The sequence below is a fragment of the Orcinus orca genome, chromosome 3, assembly GCF_937001465.1.
Source record: "Orcinus orca chromosome 3, mOrcOrc1.1, whole genome shotgun sequence".
NCBI lineage: Eukaryota > Metazoa > Chordata > Mammalia > Artiodactyla > Delphinidae > Orcinus > Orcinus orca.
The window spans coordinates 147822367-147848289 of record NC_064561.1 but is presented as its reverse complement, the minus strand read 5'-3'; the positions used below and the strand labels follow the sequence as shown (position 1 = coordinate 147848289).

The following is a 25923-nucleotide window of genomic DNA, read 5'->3' as shown; positions in this document are numbered from 1 at the left end:
CGAAGGCTATCATAGAATAGGTTTGTATATGTAAACTATAGGGCAATTATTTCTCATCCCCATATCCAATAATAGCACAGAAATGCCTGTATTTTGAAATTGGACAACAACTGCGTGCTATGGAAGTACGGTGTGAAGAACTGAAAAAAACCCCCTCAACTTGTACATTATAGAAGAGGTAAAAAACACAGGAATAGCTGGAAAATCCATGTTCTATTTAAGTTCTTTTCTTTGTACAGTTAGAGAATACCTATAATTAATTTTATGATGATTACCAAGTAAAAGCCCTCTTGGAAATCTTATGATGTAAAGATAGAAAGACAGAGGCAAATCTGTACTCTTTAATAAAACAAAATGTTTGATTAGAGTATATTGATAAAATAAAATATTCATGATTTTACTTTATTTTCTGTTGAATTTATTAATAATCTTTATATATGTATGGCTTTGAGCAAAGACAAAAGAAATTCTCTAACTCATCCCTGATCATACAGTTGTTGTAAGAATCAGCTATTTTACTATTTTCCCAGCAGCAGAAAGACCAATCTTTTCAATAATACATTTCTTTCTGTACAGTTTAAAACTCCATACTTATGGGTTTACCTATGTACAGAGAAAAGAGGTCACTTTTCAACTAGCAATGGACTTCTATGTTACAGGAATGTGAGTCAATTTTTTTTTACCTAAGTATATATATTCATACATATATATGTATATAATTTACCCTGTACCACTTTATTAGTTTGACATATAAACCTTAGGGGTTTTTTTTGTCCATTCTATTACAAAGTGAATAAAAATTTTATGGTTGCACTGAAAGACCATGCAATTCAATTTTGCTTATGTTTCCCAATAGTGCTCAAAATAAAAAAAAATTTATATATATAAAAATATTTCACTACCAAACCCATTAGTCCTATCAAATGTAAACCTTTAATAATTTAAAGGACCAATACATGATCTTAATAAATTGAAGTTAATTCTCAATAGTTTAATAAAATAAGAGTTTTGTACTGATATATAAATGGTCTTGCAGCTTCCACATAGGTTCTAGGTAGACTGAACAATCCCTTTTTCACACTGTCCCTGATGCGCCATCAGAGGTCACCAGCACATTCATGATAACATCGCACTGACTAGCATGGTTGATTCCTTCCACACAAGCTGGGATCTGTTAGAAATTAAACATAACAACTCATTCTGATATTATAAGTATTATATCCATAAAAGGCATAACAGGCAGCATGGATCCATTTTAGAGTTTTTGCTTTTGTTTTTGTTTTCTGTCCTCAAGTCTATCTGGAGGCCCTGCCCCATTTAATGTGTAATCTTTGTTAAGTTCTTCTTAAATGTATCGCCAGTGTCAGAGATACGGAAGACTTCCACTTTAGGTCATTCTCTTAACGGGTTATTTACGGAAGTCGGTTATTAGGAATCTTCCAATTGTGTTCCAGTCATCACCACATTCGTGGGTTGTGTTAGGCACAAATGCTTTCTAAGGGACTTCTTTGAGAAGAAGCAGATGTTCACAGATCATGAAAAGAGTCAAGGAAACAGACAAACAACAAAAACGATGCTCACAGACATTCAGTTTGACCCCTGCTTGCTGTCACCATGTCTGTACTTTTTTCAGCACATTTAAAATAACAAACCTCCCATCTAAGGGCTATGTTAGTCACCACATGTCTTAAGATTTACTAACCATTTAGTTACAATACACAAAGAGCAAAGTGTGTGTTCCCAAACAGATATGATGCTATAGTGTATTTATTTTTTAAAATTAACACCGCAGTAAACTACCAATTACAGTGAAGACACAGAACACACTGGCAACTCCAAATCAAGCTGTGGTTTACAAATCATTATTTAAATGATGATAATAATAATAATAACATTAAATGAAAGTGAAAACCTCACTTCTATACTTAAGTCAGAGATCCAAGTCAGCCTTATAGGAATTTTAAGATAGGCAATTAATGAATGGTTATACTTTTCCAGAAATGAGAAATACTGTAAGCCTTTCCCTACAATGACTGCTTTGAATGTATTTTCTTTTTTTCCAAAAAGCATGCAGGGACTATTTTCAGATGCTTGATTATGGCAAGAAGGAAGAAAAGTAATGATTTTTGGTGTAATACAAGCAATTTGTAGAATCGAGCATACAATTTTGCATAAAACATTGCAGGTTAAAATAATATTGTAGGTTTCAAGCCATTGCATTACAGTTGACTAACTGTCACAATTAGGTGTTGTAAAATTTAAAACTCTAAGTTTTGAAGTGAAGCAATAAAACTAAATTCTTAAACGATGAATTTTACCTTCACACAGCACAGAATAGCTATCTTTGTTTGGGTTGAAAAAGTTATTTACAACTAACATTGATTGAGTCTTGGTAAAAGTCCGATAACACATGAAGAGAAATATCCCCTCAGCTTTCTGAAAGATCGATGGACATGTTTGTGGTTAGAGACAGTCATAACAGCATCAATGCTAGTCTCCTACCATGGCCAAGCATATGGTGTGTTCTTTAACCTAATTCAAAATTCAAAGCACCAAAATACAATTTAGATCTAGAAAATGGGACTTGCTATTTAATCCTCCGTAACTGATGATTAACAATTTAGATGCAGAGACACTGCTAATGAGAAAAGTTTTGATTGGTGCTGTTTAGTAGCTCATTTGAGTTGCCTTTTTAAAATCAGAGTTTTGCTTCCATTGAATCCAAGAACTCTTCATAAAATAGAGAAATACATTTATCAAAGGAATTAAGTAAAAGTAGGTTAAAAATAAATAATCTTACAACAACATTTTAAATCCTTTAATGATTTAAAGAAAGGAAGACATAAAACACTGAATGCTAAACAAGTCTTTTGAACTTTTCTTGAGATTTTTAGATATAGATTTAATAGTATATGTGTGTATATATATATATTTTTTACATTTTGCATGTAGGCCAGAGCTGTCTAAAATATCTCTTCATAGTAGGCTATAGGGATCTATCAGGAGATAGAATAAAATAAGATCTGAGAATATTCTCAGTTTATTAGAGTATTTCTTTCTGCTTTGACAATCAGCAGGCATCATAAATTTGAAGCAAATCTTGGCTTTTCTGTCTCTGGGTCTGTATGTAAGACTGAGGAAGACTCCCTCTGGTGAGCAGCTGCTGGTGGAGGGGGTGCCGGTGGGACTCCCCGGCTGGGGGGGATGGCTCCCGATGACATCTGTCGGAACAGGGTGACCCGCTGGGGGACCGTGCCCCTGATCCCTGCCTGCAGGCCCGAGCCGTGCACCGTGGTCACGGGTGGAGGGATGGACGCCAGGGACTCGCCCACAGTGGGATGTGGTCTGGAAATCAGGGTGGAAACCTCATGGGGCAGCGAGGGCTGCGAGGCCGAGAGGGGCCTGACTTCTCGGGTCAGGCTGGTGTTGTGAAGCGCCTGCGTGCTCTTGTGCACTTCGTTTTTCGGTGCGGAGCTGCTGGGTGTCTGTGGAGTCTGGGGCTGCTGCTTGGTCTGCGGTGGCTGCTGTGCCTGCTGCTGAGTGAGTGACAGCTGGGAAGCAGTGGGGGAGGCGTAGTGGAAAGTTCGAGTGGCTAGCGGGCTCTGAACGGGAGGGCTGCAGACCGCAGTGGCGTAGGAGCAGGGCGAGAGGATGGCCGACGGCTGGGGGGTCTGTGTGCTGGGGCTGGGGGAGTGCAGGTTGCCATGAGACAGACTGGTGGCTGTGTACACCGGCGGAGATTGCGTCCTCCCGCGAGAGGTCGGGGTGGTAGTTGAAGACGTGGAATTCAGGGCTGTCATTTGAGGGTAACTGATGGGACCGATGGCCTGCACCATCTCCCTGTCGTGTTTCACAATCTGCTTCAGGATCTCGTTCTCCTGATTGTTGAAAACTCCAGTGTTCAGATCCTTCTGGAACTTTTGCAGAAGAATTGAATTTTTCTTTCCTGTCAGCGAAAGGAAGATAGGCACTTAGAAAGTCTATAAGTGACTGATGACAACTCCAAGCGCGACTGGCTCCTGCAAACAGAATGATGGCAGTGTTTCATAGAAGAGGCTTAAAAGCCAAGCACTCACCTTTAGACACCAAATAGACACATGGCTCCTGTCTCTCACGCTTCCTGTATCTTTCTGGGAAATCTCACCTTCTGTACGAGTCAAGTTGAAAAGTCTGTAATATGGCAAAAGCCATCTTACAGAAGAAATGGAGAGATCTGCATGAGGGTTACCTTGGGAGAAGAAAGGGCATTTGGAGCAGGATGGGCCCGAAGTCAAGATTTCAGTTTAAAGCTTCTTTTTCAAGAAAGGGCAATGGAATACATACTATGTGACAGGCACCCTACCCAAGGCTTTAGGCAGATTTATTTTATTTAATCCACAACTCTTTGCGGTAAGTGTGCTCATAATCCCACTTCACCCAAAAGGAGACTGGAACATAAGAAGGTTAAGAGTAATGTCCAAGAAAACATAGTTAATAAGTGACAGAGCTGGGACAGGAAACCGGTAGATCTGATCACAGATTTACTACGGACTATGAAGCAGCCACATCTATATCACGTTGAGTGTTTGCTGGAAATGAAGTCTCCTGGACCTCATCCACTTGCTGCACCAGATGCTGCCTTTTACTATGATCCCCTGGTAGTTGTCACATGCAAGTTTGAGAAGCAAAGGCCTTTGCTTTTGACCAGTGCCCTACACCAGTGGTTCTCTGCTGTACCTGCATATTTTTGTCATCTCTAGAGCTTTAAGAGTTACTTATTTACATCTGCACCCTAACAATTAAATCAGAATAAACAGACATGGGTCCAGATTTTGGTACTTTAAAATAAACTTTCCCCAGGGGATTCTTGTGTGCAGCCAGATTGAGAACTATTTCATAATCTTACTTTTTTTTTTTTTTTTTGCGGTATGTGGACCTCTCACTGTTGTGGCCTCTCCCGTTGCGGAGCACAGGCTCCAGACGCACAGGCTCAGCGGCCATGGCTCACGGGCCCAGCCGCTCCGTGGCATGTGGGATCTTCCCAGAGCGGGGCACGAACCCGTGTCCCCTGCATCGGCAGGCGGACTTTTAACCACTGCGCCACCAGGGAAGCTCTATCTTTCCTCTTCTGAGAGGTTGTTGTGAGGATTCAGGGGCATAATGTATGGCAAGCTCTCAGCTCATTCTAGAACCTCAACAAGTATTACCTCTCCTTCTCGCTATTGTCTTTGGAGTGGTTTGCAATAAGGAGATGTTCTTCGGCAAAATAACAATTAGCACCAATTGTAGGTTGATGTAAGAGGGGAAAATCAGTGACTTTTTAATGGCATCATCACCTAGGTAAATATGGTAACTGAAAAGTAAATCAATTTGCCATATCACTAAATAAAGTATCACATCTAAACTAACAAGGAATATTTTCAAATGGAAATGTATGATATAATTTACTTGGCTGCTGGGAAAGGCAATCATTTTAAATGACTGCCAAAATGAATAGTTCTCTCTCTCCTTACAGAATTGTCCTAATTTCCCAAAGAACAAAGACTTCTACGTTAGTAGAAAACATAGATGCTTACTTTGCATATACCCTTAATTAACTATAACATATGCATTTATAAGCAATGGCCACAGCACTGAGAAGGATAATGTTTTTTTGTGATCATGTGAATAGTCAACATTTCATAATCTAAGTATCTGGGACCTTGTGGAAAAATACTATAACTTTTAATGCACTGTTAGAATTTTGTGAAGATTAAAAATGGAAATACTGGTGCTCACTAGCAATTTTATTGCCTATATTATTGATTGCAAACTGTTTCATGCAAACTTTCTTATAAAAAATTAACGGTAATAAGTTAGATGAAAGTGATGCTCTATCAGATTAACAGAAATTCTCTATTGAAATATCCTGATTTGATGCTTTTGCAAAATATGTTTAGCTGGCTTAGGAAGAAAACTCATATGCTCAGAAATTAGTCTCTGGCTCTACCATGAACACTCACACACCACAAAGAGGGAAGTTATTTTCAAATTAAGTAAAGATGCTTTTAGGTATACTCGCTTCTTTTATGGGCACTGTCTTCTGGACACTCCGTCCTGTTACATCTCTAAGTTATCAATAAGATTTTTAATATGTGTCCTGTGTCTAACGGTAATGTCCAAATACTACATTTACTTCTCCTAACCTAATTTCAGATCCTTATGCACTCTGTTGTCCTACCAATATAGAAGAAAAGAAAGATGTAAAGTGCAGAAGAAAAGCTGACACAACCATACGTCAATCAAAAGTCCTTACCTTTAATAAAAATGAAGCAGTTGAAGTATCTCTTTATTTACTTTCCAGTGATCCCAACCCCAATCTCCTTTGAGTTCACTGATTCCTTCATCCCTCCCTAACTCTCTTCAACAATATTCATTGTGTACTAGGCACTGTGAATGTAATAGTAAATGAGATATGATCTCTACATTCATAAAGCTTAGCATCTCTAGAGCAATTTAAATAATAAAAGCAGTGCTGTGATGGAGGAACTTCCCAGTAGTAAGGGAGAATATCTCCAGGGTACTCAGACTATTAAGAGGGTAGAAGGTCAAAGAAGGTTTCTACAGGGACCTGATGTCTAAACTGAGATATGAAAGCTAGTAGAGTTAAGCAGGGAAAGGGAACAGAGGAGGGTAGGGTGCAGGAGGAGGATCTGGGTGTGGAAGATGAATGCATATCACCTTCCAACATCAGAATGTTCTAGCATATCTTGGGAAGTTAACAGCAAGCCAATCTGATCTAACTTTACTATGGCAATTATTCAAATCTTTAAACCAGTGTAACTAGTAAGGTCTAACTTACATATTTTTATTTGAGAGCAGAGAAGATTTTTAAGATAAGTTGATGTTTGCAAAGTAAAGCATCTATGTGGGCACTTCTATTAAGGTTTTTTCTGCTTGAGTCTGTATTACAAACATTTCAAGAAGTTTCTACTGAGACAATGAAAATACACAAGTTTTCAATTCTTAATATAAGAATAAATGTAAAGTTGGTCCTTAAAAATGAAAAAAAAAGCCTTGTGATAAAATTTAGTTTGTAATGTAGACTCATACTATTGCATTTTTAGTTCTATTTTAATGCTGTGTAGAATTTTTAATCATTGTTTTTTACCTTAAGATTCAAATTGTTTTGGTATCACTGGTGAAATCAGATTGCGTAGCTAGAAAAAATAGAGATGAATAAACAAACCTAGAATACTTAGAAGAGAAAGTTAGATAGAGCCTCAGATCTTTCTAGAAATATGGCTAGAGCTAATTGCTATTTCTATATTTCTATGTTAATTAATAAGCAATCTATATACTAGCATTTGGGACTTATGATTGCAAATATGTATCAGCCCACTAGATTAAAACTGAATTGTGGGCTTCCCTGGTTGGCGCAGTGGTTGAAAGTCCGTCTGCAGATGCAGGGGACACGGGTTCGTGCCCCGGTCTGGGAAGATCCCACATGCCGCGGAGCGGCTGGGCCCGTGAGCCATGGCCGCTGAGCCTGCGCGTCCGGAGCCTGTGCTCCGCAATGGGAGAGGCCACAACAGTGACAGGCCCGCATACCACAAAAAACAAAAAACAAAAAACAAAACTGAATTGTGCACAAAGAAGAAAACTGAACAGAGTACCTATCCGATCTAGTCGGTCAATGGCTACTGTCTCAAAGGCTCTTCTCATCATTGGATATTCCTCCAGGACCTCATTGAAATTGTCCACAGAAAGCGAATAAAGACGACAATATGTATCAGCTCGAACACTGGCAGTGCGTCGTCCCTTGGTCAACAGGCAAATCTCTATAAAAACAAAGAAGAAAGATTTGTTTGGCAATTTTCTTTAAAAGGCCATTAAGACCTACCACAACTAAAAGAAAAAAGTCTCATGGTGTGAGAAACCAATGATTAGTAACATTTTCTATTTTATCAGGAAATCCTTTCTGATAATTAAAAGTGCCCAATTTCTAATACTCAATCTTAAAATATTATTTTTTTTAAACAATTGAGACTTTTGGTTCAAAGGGAAGGCTGTAACAAAATTATCTTCTTCCAGCTCCAATTCCAATTCACCTGAAACAAAAATATGCAGAAGAAAGAAAAATAAATCCAAAATGGAGTTGAAAACAGGAAGAGACTATTCTCAGATAGAAGTTCTTATGAATTCTGGAAGGCAGAGAGCAGATGGTATTATATAGACAGAAACCAAAGTGAGCCCAAAATCATTGGCTTAGAAAGTCTTATGATTAAGCAAAATTGAATCACAGGTTCAGATGTATGCATTATAGGAATGTTTTATGTAGTTCATATATTCCCAGTAAGATCAGTATAAAAATTATATTCCAAATGTACAGAGGGGATTTTCATTTAAGTAATTTCTAAGGAAAATATTTTGTTGTAATTTTGATTCCCAATATATGGTAAGTAAATATTTGCAAACGTGGATTTTCTTATTAGCTAGATAAATAAATGATAAAAGTGAAGATTTTCTATTTCATTTCCCAAAATTTATGTATTAAAATCCTATAGACTTTGCTTCTTTAAAAAATTTAAATAATTGAAAAACTTTCCTTCAAAATAACCTATTTGAAAAAAGGAATGGGAGAAGTGTTTCTGAAATGCACTGTCTCCTAACAAAAGGAAATAAGCAAAATAATTATTGAAAGGGGCCTAAATTCATACTCCTCTGAACTTATTTAAAGAATTTCAGTTCATGTTGATAAACATAGTGAGTAAATTATATGGTAGGCATTATGTCCTTGACGTTAGGGCTGGAAACATGAATCAAACATCATATCTACTTCTGTATTACTTATTTGCTGGTAGTAAAAAGAAAAAGTTCATTTGAATTAAGATTTCATTTAAAATGCAAGCTGGTGAGAGCAATAATATAGAAGGCAGGCACTCTGGGAGTACTAAAGAAGTGCATCTGAACCAATCTGGCAATTGAGAGGATTTTAGGAAATGCCACCTAAGCCACCAATTATGTTGTTACTGTTCGTGCTCGTAAACATTTCAAATTTAATAAACAATATTGTGGTCGGGCCAACATGGCAGAGTAGGAAGACCCTGAGCTCACCTCCTCCCATGGGCACACCAAAATTACAAATACATACAGAGCAATGTATGTATGAGAATGACCTGGAGACTAGCAGAAGAGATTTTCTACAACAAAAGATATAAAGAAGGAACCACAACGAGAAGGGTAGAAGAGGCAGACATGCTGTATAGTCAAGACCCATAACCCTGGGTAGGTGACCCACAAATGGGAGGATAATCACTATTGCAGAGATTCCCCTTAGGGAGAGAGGGGTCTGAGCCCCACATTGGGCTCCTCAGCCTGCGGGTCCTGCACCAGGAAGATGACCCCCAGAAAGTCTGGCTTTAAGGCCAGTGGGGCTTGCATTCTTGAGAGCTGGAGGGTTGTAGGAAGTAGAGACTCCGCTCTTGAAGGGTGCACACAAAATCTTACACCCTCCAATACCCTGTGCAGAAACAGTAATTTGAAGACGCCTGGGTCAGACCTACTTACTGATCTTTTAGAGCCTCCTAGATTGGCAGGAGGCAACTGGGACACACCCTGAGGACACAGACGCTGGTGGCATCCATTTTGGGGAGCTCATTATACCCCAAGGACACTGATGCTGGCAAGCACCACTTTGGAATCCTCCCTCTACCCTATTAACACTGGAACCCAGCCCCATCCACCAATGGGCCAGCGCCAGCCCTGGGACTCTCTGCGCCATGCAGCCTGCCATGCTGGGACCCAACCCCACCCACCAGCAGCCAGCAACCTCTGAACCAGCAGGAATCAAAGGTACATTAGATGATACAGAGGACTGGATCAGTAAATTGGAAGACAGAGTAGTAAAAATCACCCATCTGAACAGAAAACAGGAAAAAGGATTTTTTTAAAAAATTAGGATAGTTTAAGGGACCTCTGGGACAACATTAAGCATACTAACATTTGCATTATCGGAGTCCCAGAGGGAGAAGAGAGAGGAAAAGGGAGCAGAGAACACATTTGAAGAAACAATAGCTGAAAAATTCCCTAACCTGGGAAAGGAAACAAACATCCAGGTCCAGGAAGCACAGAGAATCCCAAGGAGGATCAACCCAAGGAGGACCACACCAAGACACATTATAATTAAAATGGCAAAAATTAACGATAAAGAGAGAATATTAAAAGCAGCAAAGTAAAAGCAACTAGTTACAAGGGAACTTTGCATAAGATCACCAGCTGAGTTTTCACCAAAAACTTCGCAGATCAGAAGGGAGTGGCATAATATGTTTAAAGTGATGAAAGGAAGAAACGTACAACCAAGAATACTCTACCCAGCAAAGCTGTCATTCAGATTGGAAAGAGAGATAGAGATTTTTACAAACAAGAAAAAGCTGAAAGAGTTCAGTACCACAACCAGTTTTACAAGAAATGTTAAAGGGACTTCTCTAAGCAAAAAAGAAAAGGACAGAAATAGAAATATGAAAGTTATAAAAGAAAAAATCTCATTGGTAAAGGCAAATAGACATTAAAGGTAGCAGCCCAACCAAACATAAATCTAGTAGAAAGGTTAAAAGAGTTGGGCACCTAGAACTAACATAGTGTTGTAGGTTAATTGTACTTCAATTATTTAAAAAAAAATATGTAGACACTGGGAGGAAATGCATCAGAATGCTAATGGTAGTTATTTCTGGGGGATGGGGATTATGAGTGATTGTTCTTTTTTACTTCATGCTTTTATGTAATTCTAGCTGTCTGCAATGAACATTCATTACTTGTAAAATTAGAAAGAAAACAATAAATGTGATTAAAAATGAAAAAGTAATATTGTGGACTGTTCATGTTTGTGTGCACGTTTGTGGGTGTATTTGTGTGTGTGTACCTTTGGTGTGCGTAGCAAGATAAACCTCTATTGGTCAGTGTTTAAGCATAAAGCATATTATCATATGATGGAATTTGTCAGCTACTCTAATTTTAAAAAAATGTAATAAAAGTATTTTCGACACTACCCCCAAATTAAACTCCTGTGTCACTATAGTACTAATGCCATATTACATAACTTATGATTGCTAAATTATGTCAAACGTACTGATGAGAAATGTTTTTATTGCTAAGTGTTGCTTTCAAATCTGTACAAGTTGTCATATAGAATGGTTATAAGCCTCTTGGAAAATAATCCAATGATACATAACAAAGACCTTAAAATGTATCCATACACTTTACCCAGAAATTTCACTTGACAATCCAGCCTAAGGAAATAGTCTGTAATCAGAACAATGTTATTTACATGGTGATATACATTATGCATTTATGTATGCATCTGAAAATATGGGAATGCCTTAAATGAATAATAAGTCAAGATTCATAATCAACTATGTGGCAATTATTAAAAGTAAAGCTTTTAAAGTCTATGTATTAATATTAATAGTAGAATGGTCATGAAAGTTTAACAGAGAAAAGCAGGATACAAGGTTTTAATTATAGCATGATAAAAATGATCACATATAGTATGAAAAAAATGACAATAAAATCTACCAATATGCACTGCTCTGTTGAAAAATATTCCTTTATGTAGATATACTGTTTACATTTTTTTCAACTTTCCTTTATCTAAATTATTTTTATTTGTGGATATATAACTTTTATTTTTTAAAAGTTACTTAAAATTTAATATCTAAGTGCACAGAAGAGAAAAAAACCCAAGATATGAAGGAATATAAACAAACCTAAAAATAGTGATTATTATTGTAGGTGATTTCCTCAACTTTACCTTTCATTTTTTTTTAATGTATTTTTAATTTGACACTTATATTTTTAATTTACAAATGCTTTCCACTTTCTTATATTTGTTGCTTTCTCATTATATCGTTCTCTTTTGTTGTGAATGTAATATCCTCTATCTTCTGGTAGTTGTTAGAGATCTGGTTTTGAATAATGAATATATGCTACAATATGGATATATTGTATGTGGATGAACCTCAGAATGTTTCACAAACATAGTGAAAGAAGCAACACATGACAGTCCATATAGTACGTGCTTCCACTGATATAAATAATCCAGAAAAGGGAAATCTATAGTGACAGATAACATATTAGTGGTTGCTTGGGGAAGTGGGTGGAAAAGATTAACAATAAGTGGGCAGGAGGAATCTTGTTGGGGTGATGAAAACCTAAACCTGTTTGGCTTGGCTTTCATAGTGTTGGTTTCATAATTTGGGAAATTTCTAAAAAGATTGAATTGTATACTTTGAATTATATATACATGTTGCAATAACACTGTAAAATGGAAACAAAAAGTTTTGTCTTTATATTTTATCTTTATTATATTTTAGTTTCTGTTCTGTTTTCTGAATTCTTTCTCTTTACTCTGGAATCATTGTTTTTGTCTCTGTGTCTAGATCTTTCCCTTGTATATTGAATGTTTTCTTCAAGTTACCTGTTGATGTCCATTTCTGTTGAGGATGAAAACTCTAGTGATGTGGCAGCATTTACTGATCTGGAGTTTCTCTTTAGGGTGAATAGGTGGGAAGTTTATCCTCAAATTTCCCTAAATGCCAGAATGAGGAGGGCTGTACTCCAAGGTTACCAACATCTCTCTCAATTGTTCTAGTTCTCTGCCTTGTTCAGTTACTTTAGAGAAGAACCACTTGCTTTTTTCTCTCCTCAGGAAAATAAATGCTTGGTTACAGCCTGTTCTGCAATGTCAAGGGAGGGACAGAGAGTCCACTGTACCACACAGAGACCTTCCCTAAGTCACTGTTTACCCTCACTTTTCAGTTGGCCCTCTGTCATCACACTGTCTCTTAGCTAGCAGCTTTTCTGGAGTTTTGCCAGGAGCTTTGCTCTCTTCTTGGTCATAGCCCTCAGCATTATATTCCAAGTTCCCTCTACTTTTCCTTCAAGTTTCATCAGTAACCACGAGCATAATTTTAAAAAAATTGTCTTAAACAACAGAAATTTATTTTCTCACATTTCTGGAGCCTGGAGGTCCAAAATCAGGGTGACAGTATGGTTGGGTTCTGGTGAGAGCTCTCTTCCTGGCTTGCCGATGGCCAAATTCTCACTGTGTCCTCACATGGCAGAGAGAGCCCCCATCTCTTCCTTTACCAACACTGTCACTAATCCCATCAGGAAGTTCCCACCCCCAGTCACCTCATCTAATTCAACTACCTAAGGCTCCACTTCCAAATACTACCACGTTGGGGATTAGGGATTCAACTTATTGAACTTGGGAGAGACAAGGACATCCAGTCCATAACACCATGTCTCTTGTCCTGAAATACTATTTATGTCCCTCTTGCTCTTTTAAAAAAACTAAGCTAAGAAACAAAAAACCAGCTTTATTGAGGTATAATTGATATACCAAAAATCTGCACATATTTAATGTATACAGTTTGATAAGTTTGGACATCTCCATGTACCTCTGAAACCATCAGCATATCCGTCACTTCCAAAAGTTTTCTTAACTGCATGTTACAGAATACCTGAATAATACTGGCTTACCAATAAAATAACTTAATTATAAAAATCTGGGAGGCAGGGCTAGTGTGGATTTAGTATCTCAGTGATGCTGAGGCACTGTGCTGGCATGACTTTATTTTCTTGGCCAACCTCTCATGATCACAAGTTCAAAGCAGCAACTACAAGAATTTACATCCTCATACAGTGTCCACAGAGAGGGAGAGACTTCCTTCCCACATTTCTTTCTTTTTATTGTGAAAGCAAAACTTCATAATATTCCTTTACTACTTTTAATTTGGTCTCTGGAAAGGGAAGAGATAAAGACAGGTATTGAGGATCATCTTATGTAAAGAAATGGATTTGTATTTACTTTTCTGTATGCTTAAAAATTATCTGAATATTTTTCACAACGAGCCTGTATTTATATATTACTTTTGTACTTTAAAAAATAAATTTAAAAATTAGAAAAAATATAGCTACTCTCAATACTTATAGTCATTTTGGAGACATAGTAAAAATAGATTTATTTCAGCATAGATATAAATATATTCATGTTTTCTCTAGATTATTCTTTGCAAATGATTTTCTGGTTTCTATTGTCTGGAGTCCTCGTATAATGGATATACAATATATGTAGCTAAATGGAGTAGATGGACATGTGTTACATGGTATAGGTCCCCATAATTAACTGATGAATCAGTTAAATACTGTCTTTGGTATGAGAAGAAATCTTCCTAGAGGATGGTGCTTAAATAATATTTTAGGCCTATATAAAAAAATGAGTACATGTTTTATGAGAAAACTTCAGAGGTGTTATTGTCCAGCAAATCTTACTTCTTAATTAAATTCTATTTAAAATACAATGTACTTATGTAATTCTTTACCTTTTGTGATTTTTTGAATGAAAACTGATATTTCAATTTGGTTGATTTCTTGCCAACTAATGAAGTAGAATGCTATTTTGGTGATTTTCTGCAGCAGTGATGGTTACCTGCTGATTCTGCTACCTTAACAGACATCCAATTTCTTAGGTTATTTTAGAGATTTTTTTTTTCTTTTTGGTGTAGTATAAAGAGTATTGGCCTGGGATTAGGAGTCCAGTGTTACAGTCTCAGACTGATTGATCTTGGTTGTGAAGATTTGGACAAATACTTATATTCTCTGGACCTTCATCTATTTATCTGTAAAATGTAAAATTCAATTATATCTCTAGAGTTTTATCAACATTTAGTCCATAACTTCAGACTTCGGTCATATTTTATATCTAAAGTTCCACTGAGTTTTATATCTTTAGTGCTTCCATGGCATCTGGTAGGTGTTTAATGTTTGCTGAAATGAATCATTGAACCAAAGAGCAACATGTTCTACAAAATGAGTTTCAATCACCTGTGGAAAAACTAAGGGCTAAATATAGATTTTCACTAGCAAAGTCCTTTCAGAAGTTATCTAGTGAGCTGTGCTCATTCCCAACATAAAACTCTTCAGTCTTTATCTCTCAACATCTCTTCAATAATTTCTTAGTGAGAAACAGATCAGATGAGGGTATATTCATGAGGGTATATTCTAGAAATAGTCACTGGTCAGTGTGAAAACCTATTTAAATAGTCCTTTCTTCTTTTAATGCCTCCATACTCTTTGTTTCCAAAACAAAATAAACAATGCCACACACTTAGCAATGAGAAAAAGTAACCCTGATCATAAAAGAATCTTAGATTTCATGAACTGAATTTCCAGATTCCATATGAATAGAGTAGGTGTTTCTTTGTAAATTAATTTTCTCTTGATAATAAGTTATTTTGGGGATCTACTTATTGAGTGAAGAGAGTCCTGTGTTAGGTGTTACAGATTGAGTTTTTGTGTATTTACGCTGTGCGTGCGTGTGTGTGTGTGTGCGTGTGTGTGTAAAAGACAGAGAGAAAAACCAATTTAGTCATTTGTATCTCATACTATCCTTTGGGCTCCTTAGGAATTATGTAGATATTAGTTCATCACTATTTTTAATTTCTTGTATTGTGTTTTCTACTTGTTTCCTAACTATTGACCTTATCTCCCTAGCTAGTTTAAGACATTTTAAAGACAACAACCATACAGTAACATTATTTTATCCCTAGCGGTGCCTGCTGCCTTGGGTTCTTAGCCCAGTGAAATTGTTTTAAAATGCTGATGAGTACATCAATGATAGTGGACAAACCCCAGATTGACACTAAATTCTAGCCTTAAGTTTTAAGATGGCATAATAATGGCTCCCCTGCTGAGGATCTTCTCTTTGCAACAGAACTTGCCGAACACTTTAAGCACCTTCTTTAAGCAGCACAATATATCTTTGAGGTTTTTGTGTAATGTATATAAGGAAGAAAGTACCTAGAAGGTTTGGTAATGTTTTCTTCAAGGTGGATATGTTATTACTCACTATCTAGAAAATTAACTTGCTTTTGGGTGCTCAGATTGACTTCCCAAGGAAAATAAAATAAAATATAAAATGAAATAAAATTGAACTCCCAAAGAACAGCTGAGTGCAGCTTACAGATATAACCTTTTAAAAACAAAAAAATAAAAATAAAAACAGAGTCTTCTGGCATATTTTCTAGACTCTGTTGCTTCTTTCAATCTTTCTGCCCTTTTTCCTTGTTTGTCTACTCTCTGAGAACTCAACTAGCAATTTCCTAGTGGTGTAATCACTGCTTTAAAAATCTTAATGCAAATTTACTTGGAAATATATCCTTTCATCTGGATACAAATTTCTAAATGATAATTAAGTTCACAAGTAATGGGAACTTGGCATATTAATTTTATTTCTGCATTATTCTCCTGTTTTCCTCTACAAGATAACTTATTTTCTTTACAGGTTAAGTTATTTCACTTACTCAAGAGGGAAACCGAGAGTAATGCATTCCATCACAGGAGTATTATAAATCTCTGTTTCCGTTTTTCAGCATCATAAGAAATGTGTCCCGGGAGATTAAATTTGGCCTACCACACTATATATATATATACTTTTAATAATCCTTAGGGTATGAGATATATCAACCACCCAATGCTATTTTTGCTGACATTAGTTAACCCTGATTATAAACATTTCAGTCCACCTGACATTACCATCACCTATATAAACAGTCATTTTATAAGGTAGGGCAAATGGCCTCAAGAATTTTGCAACTCAGAAATATTTCTCTGACCTCTAAAACAGAGCTTGATATTGCAGTAACACAGAGTTAATCATGAACTTATGACATGTTTTGTAAGGTAATGAAAGTGTTTAAACCTGAGTTTCCAGAATTTATGGGAAAATTTGTGCTCGGCTGCTCATAGTAACCTAAGCAAGAGCTGCTTCCATCTTTTATACCCGATATGATGAACTAAAAGTAACTCTCTGCTGTGCATTAAAATACTGATTTCCTAGAAATTATTTGGGTTTCTAATCCAGTGCCTCATAATAACGTGCAAGAGGAAATATCACTTTTTTTTTTTTGGTACGCAGGCCTCTCACTGTTGTGGCCTCTGCCGTTGCGGAGCACAGGCTCCGGACGCGCAGGCCCAGCGGCCATGGCTCACGGGCCCAGCCGCTCCATGGCATGTGGGATCTTCCCAGACCGGGGCACGAACCCGTGTCCCCTGAATCGGCAGGTGGACTCTCAACCACTGCGCCACCAGGGAAGCTCGGAAATGTCATCTTTTAGTTTTCTATTTGTATTTGTAATCTTTCCATATTTATATTAGTGAACTAGTAAAATATCACCTCTTATGGCATGGTGAGGTAACATTTGGCTTAAAGCAATTTGTGTATCAAGCTTGGCTGGTAGAAGAAGCACTTTAAGTGTCAAATGGATCTAAATAAGGATCTAAAATTTAGAGTAGGATAAAACATAAAATAGATGTAAATTTTGTAGTATTGATATTTGATGTATTTTGAAACATTTCACATTTTTAAAATAATTTTCTGAAAGAGAGATTAGATATAACATATTTCCAAACACAGATATATATTATATATAGATAGATTTTATAGCATGACAGCTATTCTAATAAACAGAAAACCCAATTCTGCTTTTTCTTCTAAATATCTAACTGAATATTTCAATTCCCAGAGAAACAGTGGTACTTACACAATTATTAGTGTCCTCTGCTGCAGCTCATGCAGTTATTTGTGATTATTTATTCATTTAAAGTTATTATCTTGTCAAACTAATCTTAGCTCTCCCCATATGTTTGGTCAATTTATTTCTCTTAAAACACAAGATTAGGGTGGTCACCTGGGGCTCTGAGTATTGACTCTAGTAGCGACACCTCAGACAACTTATGCACTGGCAAAATTGTTATGAGATTTACCTAAAAAAGTGCCAAAAAAGTGCCCGGTACAAGCCTACTGCAGTATGGACACGCTCACAACATAAGTTCCTTTTTCCCTTATGTTTCTACTCCTTTCTCTGTATTTTTTCCTGTGATTTTGGCTCTACCTGCTAGAACCAAGGAAAAAGTAATGCTTCATAGATCAAGTAACCTTCCAAATTTGTGAAATATAACAGCCACCTCCCACACCCTCCACCCTCTCATAAACAATTTGTTCATAAACTAACCATCCCAATTCATTAGACTTGTCTCAAGTAAGATGGCTTCACACCGATGGACACCTTTTCTTAGTTACCCCAGGGAGAATTCATCTTTGTGCCTCTACTCTACTTTGATCATCTTGCATCTTAGCCTCTACAGCACATTATTACACTTATTTGCCTATGATATTTCTCGATGCTAAACTATAAGGTATTCAATGAAAAGTACAACAATCACATTTGCAGTGTCTAGCCCTTACCATAGATTTAGTCACACAATATCACTTGGTTCACGGAGCAAGGAATGAATGAGTCAATCAACTGATGAGAAGCAGAAAGACTTATACACTGGATTGGAAACATTCTTCATAAAACAAGGTGCTAACATTTGAACGCAACATCCCAAATAGCCAGATCTTTTTGAGGAGCATTGGTCCTATTCATCAGATGCTACGTCACGCTTATCTTTTATCTGGTTCCTATTGATTATACTTTTAGGACATTACTGTTCCATTCTGTTGGATATGTGGAGGTTTCTATTAAGGTTTATACTTTTCACTCCTTAACCTCTCTCCCCTTCCCCTTCCTTAGGATGTCTGTGTCTTTACATTCCTAATGTCTGCATAAAATCAGCTTCACACAATACTATTTATAAACTGATATCTACTATACATTTATACTACTTGTCATCGGCAAATTACAATACTTATGGACTATCACAGTGATTTTCAGAATATCTATGGGGTAGATAAGAAACAATCACTGCTAGCCCCATCTTAGCCCACATGATATACAGAAGATTAAAGAGGATGTGTTATGGGATTGGAACAAAAATCACATAAAGATATCAAAGCTAAGAAGAGTAAGACTACAGTTTTCCTGCTTCTATCCATCTTTAAAAATCTACCAGACCACTCCAAATCTTTCCTTCTGATTTTAAATCTACCAGCACTCAACTCTTTAAAAGTTAATCAAACACCTTGAATTATAAATGCCTTTAGAAAGCAGTCAGCTTTTTAAAAATTCATCAAACAATTTCGGCTCTTAGATACCTCAAGTGTGTTTTCTAAAGTAATATCTTGACAGCTCTGTTTTCCTATGTGGTTTAACAAAAAATTTTAAAAAGTATAGCAGGAATAATAGTCTAAATAGAAAATATATTCACTAGATAATTATGAGGTGAGTCTACTACAGGAAAAAAGTTGTTCGTCTCCAAAATTTACCCTGGTTCTCTCTCTTTATTCTCTTTTTCACACAACACACATACACATGTGGAAGATAAAACAGAGATTTAAATACACATTTTCTTGGCTTATTGAATGTAAAAGTCAATGATCAACTGATTCAGACTGGATTCTTTAGTGCAGTGTTTCCCACATTTTAATATGCATAAGATCACTTTATGCACATTAGTGTCTTGCTGAAAAGAAGATTAGGATTTAGCAAGTCTGGAGTGGGGCCTGAGACTGCATTTCTAACAAGTTCTTAGGTAATGCCAATGGTGGACTTTTTTTGGAAATGAATTCTTGTAGCTGTCAAATTTGCATCTAAAATAGGGTTCTTAGTTTAAGATAAGTTGGGAAAAGGTGGCAAAAAGAAATGGAATTTAAGGGATAGCATAAATGCAAGTCAATGAATGATTTCCTTGTACCAGCACGTTGGAGGAAACTATGGGAAATATAAAAGAAATGAAAGATACTGATCCTGACTCAAAGCTTTTATAATTAATTAGAAATTCAAGTACAATATATAACAAAAGCTTGAGAATAATTCCAAAGCTAAAGCATTTGCTAGTGACTTTAAAGTTTATAAAAATCTAAAAATCCAGTTCTGTACAACTTTGGTGGCATTAAAGGCCTTAGGCTCTGAAAGAAGTGTAGAAATTGCACTGCTTAGACCATAAGGATGGAGAGGACAGGAAAAAAAGGAAGGGGGGTGGGGAAACAAAGGACATTAGAATGAAATAATCATGAGCACAGGTTAAGAGAACAGTTCATAAGGAGGCTTTCATGCAATTGCAAAAACAGCAGCTTCACAGGATCGTAGGATTTTGATTAGGCATAGAGAATATTCCTCTAAAGATAAGAAGTTGGGTCTCAATCCACAATGGTATTGCAATGCTCTTAAGGAAGAAATTTGTTTATAAAATATTGTCTTAGGAAAGGAGATTATATGAAATAGAGAGGGGAGTTCTAACTCTCTAGATATCATGCCAAATATAGGAAAGACACTCAACTTCTTTTTCTCTTGAAGGCAAATTTATTCTCTTTCAAATCTTTTGTTTCATGGCACAAGAATACTAATTTATAATTGGCTTGTAAAATGAACTAAGAGGGAGGTTCTTACCAGTTGAAATTAAGAGTTGTAAAGAAGTTTTGATAATAATTTGGGATATGAGGTGACGGGAATTTGCCTGAAATAAAGCTATAGCACCCAGAAATGATCTCTTCCAAGAATTCCTGAGAAATGAAGCTTCAAAAGAGCTTGAAAGGTGATGAGGCATCCACAGTTTTGAACTAGATGTGAAGGAAAACCACCTACGGGTAACTCTGCTGTGAGTGAAAGGCTGTTTTGGGAAAAAAATCAAGCAAACCTTTGGCATCCAGAGAAAATCAAGCAAAACTCTGGTATCCAAAGGATTTTCATTCCGCAGAAATCTACCTGACATTAAGCCAGTAGCTCGTGTCTATCAGATTGGTTAGAAGCAGTAGTTATTTGTGTGTACAAGTTTGCAAGCTTTTACCATATGACTCTGAATATCTGTGATAACTGATTCCAAGATTGATGCCTATCTCAGAAACAGTTATCTGTAACCTGGTCAGCAGCCCATGGGATGGCCTGGTTGGAGAACTCTTCTCGATGGGGACGCTTTATATTGGATTGTGACTAATTGGCCTAATTATATCTTCTCATGGGGAGGCTGAAAGTAAGGTATGAACATCCAGAAAAGCCAGAGAGTGCATAAGTTACGGGACTGATGTATCCCTAAAGTGGTTCTTGGACCTCAGGAATCACTGCATATCCTAAGGGGCATTCTTGCTTGCCACAAAGTTGGCCTCTGACTGTCCTGAGGTGATGTGCTGTGCTTCCTTTCTTCATGTGCTCCCTTACAATAGACTCTGTCACCTCAGCTGACTTGGGCTTGACTCTGTGCCTTTCAGCTCAAAAGCACCTCACCATCCACGACCTCTTTCTAGATGTTCACAACCGTCCATTTTATTAAAAGCCTCTACCTTTTCAATTCTTTCCTGCTCTTGAGAGACTGCAGTGAGTTCTTCATCCATAGAGAGGCCTTGAAGTGAGCTGAAAACTAATATCCTACCGATGGAGTTTTCATTTTCTACTTCTGAGTAATCCAAAGTATCAGAAGAGAGGTCAGCTGGAAATCTCTTTTTGTGCAAGATAATAGCAAAAATTTATTAGGCAAAAAAGCAATCCTACTAACATCTCCCCTCCAAAAAAAAATGAAAAACAAACCCAAAAAACAACCCAGGCACATTCAAAAATTAATACTAACAAAAGCAAATATCTGTTTATCTCTTCTCACCCCAAGAAACCTTACTCTATGTGACAGCAAATGAGCAAATTTAAGGTAATAATTACAATCATAAAAATGACACTGAAGTTTTGAATTTAAAAGTTTGTGTGTAGGTTCAAGTGTGTACTGAAATAATCTATGTCAGTAATTAGTTGGTTTAGTTAGCAGCATGTATTAGTTGACAGGGGTAGAATGCATTAAAGGGATAATAATAGTAAGTAAAGTATGTTTTATTGAATGCTTTTACCTATATTATCTTATTCAGAATGAGTTAAATTTGGAAGAAAGGATAGTTTTAAAATGAGAGGTTATATCAGGAGTCCTTCAGGCAAATGCAACAAGCATTTTTTTTGCTACTGAGTTAAGAATAGTTTTCATATTCTTAAAGGTTTGTAAAACAGTAAATAAATAAAAAGACAAATACGTGACAGAGAACACACATGGCCCACAAAACCTTAAACATTTACAATTTGGCTCTTTTCAGAAAAGGTTTGTCAACTCCTAGGTTAAATAGATTGTTTTCCCTTCCACATAGATGACCTTTACTATATCTTAACTTAGTCAAATAACAAAATCTGGAAGGAGTAGAAATCAGTGAGCTAAAGACGCATGAACCATGTTTTAGCTTGTTATTTTAAGCAAAGTGAACTGAAGAATTGGGTCAAATGCCCCAACAGTTTATCTGAACTACATTTTAAAAAATTCCTCCCTGACCTACTTGGTCAGTATGATAAATGGACACCAGGACACTCTTCCACCAGAGATGGTCTGGCTCCCATCCTGGAGAAAAGCTTTATAAGCCTGAGATGTGATTCCATCCTTTTCAAACCATATCCAATAAAAGCTTCACTTAACCAGATACTCAGTCAACCAGCATTTTCTTCTCAGGTTTGTGCAGAAGTTTGGGGTAGAGGGAACACATCTAAAAAGATGAAAGATACAAAAAGGGCTAATTTTTTCTTAATATTTTGATTGTTAAGGTTTTTATTTTAGAATATTTTAAATACATAAAAAAGAAGAATAGTATAATAGTATACTATTAAATACTAGTAGGATAGTATAATATCATAGTCTAATAAACTTGTATAGTAGTGTAAATAATAACAGTAAAATAAATCCCCATATGTTCATCACCTGGCTTAAATAATTACTGACTCATAGCTAAACTTGTTTCACTGATACCTCACATATTTCCCATCTCCTTTATTATTTTGAAGTAAATTGCAAATATATTAATTCAACTGCAAAATTTCCGTATGCATTACTAACATATAATCCTTCAATAAAAATCACCATAAAAGTTAACAATAATTTATTAATATTATCAAGCATTCAATTAGTGTTCAAATTTCTAAACAAGAAGAAATTTTGTACGGAGGCAATTTCCATATCATGTCACAACTCTCTCCCCTTCCTAGAGCAGCCTAAACAGAAATGTCCCCTAGAACCTATACACTTAAAATAATTAAAAATAAGTTTTGTAAGATGAAAGATATGCAATCCATTATAATACCGTACCAGCACAAGAGAAGTATATTCATGAGTTTCAAAAAAAGGATATTAACCTATTTTAAAAGAATATCAATTGAAAACAAAAAGGGATTTTGTTGCTGTTGAACACTAGTAAAATATAACTAAAATACCTTATGCCTGGAATGTTGACTTATCAAGGTATATCCTTATTTACTATTTTTTTGCATCATTATCATGATCATTATCAGAAATCCATAAACAGAAGGATGGATGACAGTTGAAAATTCAGACGCCATGTGAGAATGAAGGAAGAGCTGAAACAATCTCAGGAGAAGAAACAAATTCAAGAAACCTAGTTCTTGTTATCGGACTTGTATTTAGTATTGGACCTGTGTTCTAATATTATAATCAAACTGAATTAGAGTCTTTAGACCAGGGTTTCAGGGTTTCTCAGGGTTTCTTTGTCCCTTCTGGCCTTTGGATCTGGATAATTATTCGACGTCAGGAGTTGTCCTCTGTGTTGTAAAATGTTTCCCTGAATCTCTGGTCTCTGTCTACCAGATGCCAGTAGCAAACCAATCACACTAGAAGCACCATTACTATTGGATTGACAGTAGTGCTGATGAGGACATAATTTTGGTCTCACATCTCCATAAACCCTGCTCTAAAAATCTAAGGTGGCAAAACACTGTTGCTTTGTGTCTCTACAACTTTTACATCATCTCTACGACAGAAGCTTAAAATTATGTTTTAGATATCAAAGTATTCATAATTAAACTCTTTGGGACATTTGCTTTCGTTATGCCGTCTTTTTTGTATAATCTTGGAACACTGTAAAGGGAATGCTAATCACTTTGCTAATGAGAGAAAGCTATTAAAACACATTAAAAATGCTTTTTTGAAAGCTCCATCAATTTTCCTTTCCCATTCAAGTCTCCAGTAACTCCAACTGGTCTACTAGTTTAATTAAACAGGATAAAAGAAATCTGCTGAAGAGTTCATGACATTTAGATACAGAAAAAAAAATAAGAAAAAGGATAATAAAATTTATATTAGTGTCAATAAATAGTAACCAATGTGCAAACTGTTTATTGCAGATAAAGTTTGATTAAGTTGGGGCTTTCTGACAGTGTGTGGGGATACAAAATCATTTTAAGCTATGCAAACAAAGAATAGAGGGAAACTCTATTATGTGGACACAGCTCACATATGAAGGTGTTTCTTTACCGTTGGGATGCCTGGTTAAATTTATAGTATTTCCTCTGATATAAAAGCAGAAACTTTTTTTTTGGTAGGGAAAAATGAATGAAATATGTCCACTATGTACCATGTAACACTATCATATAATACCACAAGCAAGAGCCCCGGCAAATTGCTTATTGTCATGGTGATGACTGATTCCATGGAGTAGATGGGTGGGTAATCTGTGTCAGCCCAGTTAAAAAAGGTGCAGTGTTGGTGCAATATCTATCCATGGAAAGCCCTTACCCAGAAACTGTTTTGTTGTTATTCTCCATTTACAACTATCTGGAATTATCTTACTATTTCCCATTTTTATTGTCTGTCTCCTTTGATGAGAATGAAAGCTGCAGGAAAGCAGGCTATTGTTTCTCTTCCTCACTACCGTATTGTCATCACCTACAATAGTAACTGACACTTTGCAACTGTTCAAAACCTATTTGTTGAGGAAATAATAATTTAATTAATGAAGTGGTTATGATATATTTAGATATTATGGACCAGTAACATTAAGAATTGTTTAAGTAGGATTTAGAAATTGTCAGTATATGTTTTTTTCTAGGTTTGGACACAGATTAAAAAACAAGAAAAATCAATAAAATAATCATCCACCCAATCACCATCAGTGCATAAAAGAAAAAATATTTTAACATAGAAATAGCGAGAGTAATTTCAAAATAAAAAATAAGCACAGAATAAAGGACGGGACAGTTAAATAAACTCATCTTTAAAGGATAGCTCACTCCACTGTTATTATATTACTTATTTCGTCATAGACCAATGATATACGAGCTTGTCCACTGGGCTTTAGGGAGACAGCTACAAAAAGTGGCTTTCCATCAAGAAACATGGAGAGGAAATGAATAACTATTAATTGTTATTTTTATCACGAGCGCATATGTTTCTTCTGAGCCCCAAACTACTGAGTTAGTCTAACCATAAAATGTCAAAATATATATATGGTAAAGAGTGCTCGGTAATTGGTTTTAGGGTCAGAGGTTTGTCTTTACTCTGCTTGTCCTCATTGCCATAGCCCCTTTTGCTGAATAACTTTCGCTAAGGTCTGGTACGTCTTCTCAGCTCCCTTCGTTCTCCTACATAAAGGTTTAATGATGGCCTGTATCTTCCCACAATAGGAATAAATTGTCTTTTCCTCTGCAGAGACAGAGGCATTCTCTCAAAAGTGTTTGTTTTCATAGCCTAATTGACAATTAGCTTATTAGAGAGCATAACTGGATAGGGACCTCTGTTCCCTCTCTCCTATTATGTAACTTCAGAATTTTATATAAGAACTCTGAATGTTGTCAAATTCAGGTATAGACTTGGCCTTTTTGAGAACAGAAACTTCTAGTAATATATAGAATAGTTATAGAAAAAAAGATAGTGTTATAAACGTGGATCCAGAAACTCGCGAGAGGTGGATAAGGACACTGAATTGTACCCCTAATGATAGGTACATCAAAAGCTTCTTTTGTTTTCCCTGTCAATAGCTCAGAACACTTCCTATGGGAACTAGGTTGTTCTAATATTAGTGGGAGGAGGAGAGACTTTTTCAGCTAGGGCTTCTAATCTAAACCATACAACACAGAAAATCATTTCAGTGACTATTTTATTAATTCTCACAAGGATGGTACATAAGTAGTACCATTCTAGATACATAAGTGCTAA

At 36.2% G+C, this 25923-nt stretch overlaps 1 protein-coding gene across 1 annotated transcript in view; it reads right to left on the bottom strand.

Annotated features, from left to right (window-relative positions):
- Positions 1-401: 401 nt before the first annotated feature.
- Positions 402-25923, bottom strand: part of HCN1 (hyperpolarization activated cyclic nucleotide gated potassium channel 1) — a 372322-nt gene continuing 346800 nt past the window's right edge. Inside the window, exons 7-8 of the mRNA XM_004265943.4 lie at positions 7635-7799; positions 402-3946 (exon numbers count right to left, since the gene is read on the bottom strand). Of these exons, the coding sequence (XP_004265991.1) occupies positions 3081-3946; positions 7635-7799 (1031 nt within the window). The 3' untranslated portion in view covers positions 402-3080. The remainder of the gene's footprint in view (positions 3947-7634; positions 7800-25923) is intronic.